Below are 7,225 nucleotides of genomic sequence, written 5' to 3' on the forward strand. Positions count from 1 at the left end.
TAAAAATAAAAAAATCCCCTCTAATCACCTTTTGTTCCTCAGAGTGGCCGAAGTTCGGAGTTGGTTGGCCCCCGGAGGGAACTTTTGATTTACAGATTGTCCGTCGCGTGAAGGAAATCATCACCAGTGAAAGAAAATTCGGACATCCTGACCAACTCCCGTATATCTTAGTCTGGCAAGATCTAGTCCAGAACCCCCCTGCTTGGTTAAAGCCATTTTTGTCATTACAGGCACAACCCGTACTGCCGGCTAAACTGCTTGGATCCCACCCCAACACCCCGTCGGCACCTGCGGTTTTCCAAGACTCTACCCCGGAGGAACTTCTTTTTCCACCACCCTATCATAACCCTTGTAGTAACCCTCCCCAAGCCCTGCGGTCGGCTGACCACCCTCCCCCAGAGGTGGGCGGGGCTCGTGGGCAGGGTCCGGCGGCAGGCACCCGCTCAGTGAAGGCGAATTCCCCGGATTCCACCGTCCTGCCCCTGCGTGTGGCAGGATTGCCTAATGAGCAGGGCAACCAGCCCATGCACTACTGGCCGTTCGCGACCAGTGACCTCTACAACTGGAGAGCACAAAATGCACGTTTCTCTGACAACCCTAAAGACCTTGTTAATCTCCTAGACACTGTTCTATTTACTCATCAGCCCACCTGGGATGATTGCCAACAGCTCTTGCAGGTCCTCTTCACCACTGAGGAGCGAGATCGTATACTGACGGCCGCCAGGAAGTTAGTCCCTGGAGAAGATGGCACACCCACCACAAACGCGGCCCGCATAGATTTAGTGTTTCCCTTGACCCGACCTGACTGGGATTTTAACCAGGCTGAAGGTAAGGAGAGACTCCGGGTGTACCGCCAGACTCTAATGGCAGGGTTGCGTGCAGCAGCCCGCAAGCCCACCAATTTGGCCAAGGTAGGGGATGTGCAGCAGCGAAGGGAGGAGACCCCCGCGGCTTTTCTAGAACGCCTCATGGAAGCTTTTCGGCAATATACTCCTATGGATCCGGAGGCAACGGAGAACAGGGCCGCGGTGGTAATGGCCTTTGTTAACCAGGCGGCTCCTGACATTAAACAAAAACTACAAAGAATAGATAGGCTGGGAGAAAAATCTATTCGAGATCTTATGGAGGTGGCAGAAAAGGTGTACAATCGCCGTGAAACTCCTGAGCAGAGAAGACCGCATCCGCCAGGAAGAACGGAAGGTAAGGGCGGCTGAAAACGCACGCCACACTCGGGATATGGCCAGAATCCTGTTCGCCGTCACTCAAAAGGACGACCCGGGTAAGCTACACCCCTCCTGCCGCCCCAGCTCCGCAGGGACAGGCAGGACCCTACGGCGTGATCAATGTGCATACTGCACTCAAAAAGGACACTGGGCCAAACATTGCCCAAAGAAACGGGGAATAACCTCAAACAACCCCGCCGTTTCTGACACTCCTGTCCTGGTGCTCGGGGGCACAAGAGATGACAGTGACTAGGACCGTCAGGGCTCGACCCTCCCCGAGCCCTGGCTAACCTTAAAAGTGGAGGGGAGACCCGTTAATTTCCTTGTGGACACAGGGGCACAGCATTCAGTCCACACGGAACCCATGGGTAAACTGTCCGGTAAAACATCGTGGGTGCAAGGGGCTACGGGATGCAAGCAGTATCCCTGGACCACGAAAAGATCTGTAGACCTGGGAAAAGGTCAGGTCTCGCACACCTTCGTTGTAATTCCTGAATGCCCGTACCCATTAATTGGAAGAGACCTTTTAACCAAGGTAGGAGCGCAAATCTCATTTGGACAGGAAGGTGTCGAAATCAAGGACTTTAAGGGCTCTCCCCTACACGTCCTCACGATTTCCCTTCAAGATGAGTACCGCCTTTTGGTGGCGCCAGATCACTCACCACTTTCTGGGTGGTGGATGGAATCTTTCTCGAATGTTTGGGCAGAAACCGCGGGCGTTGGCCTGGCGTCCCACAGACCACCCATTATAGTCCAACTAAAGCCTGGGGCTGAACCCATTCGGGTAAAACAGTACCCTATGCCTGCAGAAGCCAAGGCAGGAATAACGCCTCATATTCGGAGGCTATTGGACAGTGGTATCCTTAAAACATGCCATTCGTCATGGAACACCCCTTTGTTACCGGTGCGAAAATCACATTCGCAAGACTTCAGGCCGGTACAGGACCTCAGAGAAGTAAATAAACGGGTCATAGATATCCACCCCACAGTCCCAAACCCTTATACCTTGCTGAGTGCCTTGCCACCTACTCATGTGTGGTACACAGTATTGGACTTAAAAGATGCCTTCTTTAGTCTACCACTAGCACCCCAAAGCCAGGAAATGTTTGCCTTTGAATGGCAGGATGCGGAACGGGGCATCAGTGGACAATTAACTTGGACAAGGTTGCCTCAAGGGTTTAAAAACTCTCCCACCCTTTTTGACGAGGCCCTTCATGAGGATGTAAGAAAATTCCGCAGCCGATTTCCCGAACTAACTTTGCTCCAGTATGTTGATGATCTGTTACTTGCAGCGGAAAGTGAGCACGCCTGCCAAACAGGAACAGCCGAATTACTGACGGAACTGGGCCAGATGGGATACCGCGTCTCCGCAAAAAAAGGCACAAATTTGCCTGCCCGAGGTAATCTATCTGGGCTACCGCCTCAAAAACGGTTATAGGTGGCTGACGGAAGCCAGAAAAGCTACTGTCTTACAGTTGCCGACACCCACCACCAAAAGGGAGGTACGTGAGTTCCTGGGATCTGCTGGGTTTTGCCGGCTATGGATACCTGGATTCGCAGACCTGGCCTAACCCTTGTATGAGGCTACCCGGGAAAAAGTAACTTTTCAGTGGACTCCCCAGATGCAGCAGTCTTTTGAGTCCTTAAAGAGGGCTTTACTGTCTGCACCAGCCCTGGGTCTTCCGGACATTACAAAGCCTTTCCATTTGTTCGTAGACGAGGCAAAGGGCATAGCTAAAGGGGTGCTCACTCAGTCCTTGGGCCCCTGGAGGCGTCCTGTGGCTTATCTGTCTAAAAAGTTAGACCCGGTGGCGTCCGGCTGGCCACCGTGCTTACGCATGGTGGCAGCGGCTGCCCTCCTTTTCAAGGACTCCCAAAAACTGTCTCTGGGACAAGTTACTTCCATAACCACCCCCCATGCGGTGGAAGGAGTCCTCAGGCAGCCGCCAGAGAGGTGGATGAGTAATGCCCAAATCACGAATTACCAGAGCCTATTGCTCAACCCAGAGAGGGTCAATTTTTCGCCACCCACGGGGCTAAACCCCGCCTCCCTCCTACCTGCCCCTGACCTGGAGGCCCATCTAGACTGTGTTGATATCTTGGCCCAGGTCCAAGGGTTACGCCCTGATCTGCGAGATAACCCTCTGCCGGACGGACTGGTTTGGTTTACGGATGGGAGCAGTTTTATCCACGAGGGCCGAAGAGCGGCAGGGGCAGCAGTGGTGTCCATGCAGGAAGTCATATGGGCTGAGCCTTTGCCATCCGGGACGTCCGCTCAAAAGGCTGAACTAATTGCCCTAACCAAAGCTCTCACCTTGGCTCGAGGGAAAAATTTAACTGTGTATACTGACAGCAGATATGCATTTGCCACGGCCCACGTACACGGGGCCATATATCGAGAGCGCGGGCTCTTAACCTCCGACGGCAAAGGCATTAAAAATGCTCAAGAAATTATGGATCTCCTGGCAGCACTGTGGCTACCACGTAAGCTGGCTATAGTACATCATCCAGGTCATCAAAAGGACTCCTCGACTCCAACTCAAGGTAATAAGCGGGCGGATGAGGCAGCACGCCAAGCTGCCCTAATGCCGGTAGATGCCCTGACAGTAAAACTCCCAGACCCAGGGGACCCGCAGCTGCCGGAAGACCCAGAGTATAGTACTATGGACTTTGACTACATACAGTCTCTACCGGGTGCTTTTCCTTTGGGACACTGGTGGTACACCCAAGAAACTAAGGCCATCTTGCCAGCACACTTGGCCACGGATCTCATTCAGCGCTTGCACCGAGCCACGCATTTGGGAGAGAAAAAAATTCTAACTCTAATCAGGCAATGGAACCTCCATGTCCGGGACGCAACCTGTACCGTGCGACAAGTAGTGGCATCCTGCCAGTCGTGTGCCATGGTAAACGCCACCAAGACAACCGGTGAACCAGGAATGAGGCCGCGAGGAACGCGCCCGGGGGTCCATTGGGAAATAGACTTCACCGAGGTAAGACCAGGTAAATTTGGCTATCGATACCTGCTGGTCCTGGTGGACACGTTTTCAGGATGGCCGGAGGCGTTCCCGACAAGAGGTGAGTCAGCTCGAGTGGTAGCCAAAATCCTGTTGGAAAACATTTTTCCTAGATTTGGGTTTCCAGTGACCATTGGGTCAGACAATGGACCAGCCTTTGTCTCTCAGGTATCGAAATCTGTGGCTTCTGCCCTGGGAGCAGAGTGGAAGCTCCATTGTGCCTATCGGCCCCAGAGTTCAGGGCAGGTGGAGAGAATGAACAGAACTTTAAAAGAAACTTTAACTAAATTAACTTTAGAGTCTGGCGGGGACTGGGTGACTCTCCTTCCCTATGCCCTCTTCCGGGCTCGCAATTCCCCTTATCATCTGGGTCTGTCTCCGTTCGAGATTATCTATGGAACCGCCCCCCCAACCACACCGCACGGTGCGCAGTTAACTTGTGATTTGCCTTCTGATTGTGAACTTTTTCTTTCTGTATGGGCTGTACAGCAGGCTCACCAGGAGGTCTGGCCCCGCCTCAGAGCGCTCTATGAAGGGGGAGGACCTTCTCAGACAGCCCACAAATTTCAGCCTGGAGATCTTGTCCTTGTCCGCCGACACAAGACCGACGGTCGTGGCCTCCAGCCCCGGTGGAAGGGTCCCTACATCGTCCTCCTGACCACACCCACCGCACTCAAAGTGGACGGCATCGCGGCCTGGGTTCATCACTCACACGTCAAGACGGCACCAACTGACGACTCCCAGCTGCAGTGGCGAGCCCGGAAGCATCCCACCAATCCACTCAAGCTGACTCTTCAGGCGCTCCCGGCTACAACCCATCGCTCCCAGACCACTGCCCACGCCATGAAAAATGACACCAAACTGTAATGTTGGCTACCTACTGTCCTTCCTTTGTTTTCTCCTTGTCGGGGCTGACTGGGATCCCTGCCGATGGTGCATCACCAAAGGCATATTCAGTCATATTCAGAGCAAGTGCTATGTTAGTAAGCATGCTTGCAGCCTTAAGGGAGTTCCTCTGTTTGTGGCGACCCTGATTAAGGGCACCACCCATGGATGTCCAGGTACAGTGGGGAGGGTGGTCTGTTGGAAGCGTTTAAATCGAATGCCGCGGGCCTCCCCGGTGGCGCAGCGGTTGAGCGCTGGGTTGCGAACCTGCCCGCGGCCTCTGCGGCGCCGGTTCGATCCCCGGCTGCTCCCCGGCCACCGGAGGAGGGTCCCACATGGCGCGCAGACCTCTCCTGCCGCCCGCTGCTCCCCTCAGCAGTGTACTTCGGTCCTTCTGCCTGCTCTGCTCCCCGCTCTGGCTCTGGTGAATTCTCTCACCCTCCCGCGCTTCTGACTGCACCCAGTGCATGTATAAACAAAAAAACAAACAAACAAACAGATAAATAAATAAATAAACATGCCTCTATAAAAAAAAAAAAATAAAATAAATAAATAAATAAATCGAATGCCGCCTAAAAATGAAAGTTGCAATCACTGTAAAGCGGGGGGGAGTTTTTCAGCCTATACCTTTGTTCATTCACAGTGCTATGAAAGGTCTACTGTTTATCAGTGCACAGAGTCCAATCGAACTTTCTGGACTGGTATATCCTTAGGAAATAACGCGGGATATGTATGCCCTGTCAAAGCAGGAAAACCCTTTTGTTGGACTCTGCAAACCCACTGGGGGATGACAGATGGTGGGGGTGTGCAAGACCACGCACGAAAGCAGGAAGTTCAGAGGGTTTTTGAACAAGTTGCCCAAACACAGGATCGGTGGTTCAAGCCGATACACATCCCAGGCCCGGTGGGTTCCCTTAAATTGGAAAAGACAGTACAGGCCATGTTAGACTCAGCCCTACAATTTTTAAACAAGACCAACCCAACCCTGGCCAGCGATTGCTGGTTATGTCTAAGAGAAGGACCCCCCCGTTACACAGCGATCCCTGCTGTGTACAACTGGACTAATTGGACGAACCTAAAGGGCCCAACCCATACGTGTAACCAGACCTTGCCCATCAATAATGTCAAGCTCTCCCCAACAGTTGCTCAGATGCCATGCCTTAGTCACAATGGGACCTTAAGAGTGGGTCAAGTAAATAAGGTTCTCTGCAGTTCAGTAGTCAGTGCAGCTAAGGCGCCCAGTTTTAATGGCTCTGCCTCTATGTGCCCGCCGGCACTGGGCACTATTTTCTTCTGTGGCACCACAGCCTACCCCGTACTCCCTGCTAACTGGTCGGGCTTGTGCATTTTAACATATCTCATGCCCGATGTGGGAGTGGTCCCAGGCAACCAAAGCCTTCCCATACAGCTCATCCAGTCTGTGCCTGCCGGATATAAGCGGGCCATAATTGCCCCACTACTGCTCGGCCTGGGGGTGGCAGCCGGAGTGGGGACCGGAGTTGCTGGAATTGGGACCTCTGTTAACCTTTACCAAAAAATTTCAGCTCAGCTGGTGGGGGACATTGGGCGGCTAGCAGATACAACCTTAGAGTTACAGTCTCAGTTAGACTCTTTGGCCGCGGTGGTCCTGCAAAACCACCGCGGGCTAGATCTTCTCACAGCAAAGGAAGGAGGCATCTGTCTCTACCTGCGGGAAGAATGTTGCTTCTATGCTAACAAGTCAGGAATAGTTAGAAATAAAATTAAGCAATTACAAGAGGAACTAGAACACCGGAGAAAAAACCTAGAAGACAACAATGCATTTTTTTGGGAAGGCTTAGGAGGATGGCTGCCCTATCTCTTGCCTCTTCTGGGCCCAGTCGTTACCCTCCTCTTAATTCTGTCTATCGGGCCCTGTGTCATTAATCGACTCGTGGCCTTTATTAAACAACGGGTAAACACAGTCCAGTTAATGGTGCTGCGCTCCCAATATGCCCCCTTACGCCAATATAACTCTCCCCAACAACCCCTAAAACAGGACCCCTCCCAATACATAGGAGTGGAGCCCTGACTGTTTCCCCTCATCGCCCACTTTCAGCAGGAAGCAGTTACTGATCAGAA

At 52.8% G+C, this 7,225-nt stretch overlaps 1 protein-coding gene across 1 annotated transcript; it reads left to right on the plus strand.

Moving 5' to 3' along the window:
- Positions 1-412: 412 nt before the first annotated feature.
- On the plus strand, positions 413-5,334 carry LOC119240987 (uncharacterized). Its single transcript, XM_037505897.2, is given in 3 exon segments — positions 413-1,165; positions 1,167-2,595; positions 2,597-5,334. Coding segments are annotated over 3 exon segments (4,581 nt in total). The 5' UTR covers positions 413-524; the 3' UTR covers positions 5,108-5,334.
- Positions 5,335-7,225: the final 1,891 nt, after the last annotated feature.

Source organism: Talpa occidentalis, unplaced genomic scaffold (genome assembly GCF_014898055.3).
Source record: "Talpa occidentalis isolate TD23 unplaced genomic scaffold, MPIMG_talOcc4v2.1 talOcc4.12, whole genome shotgun sequence".
NCBI lineage: Eukaryota > Metazoa > Chordata > Mammalia > Eulipotyphla > Talpidae > Talpa > Talpa occidentalis.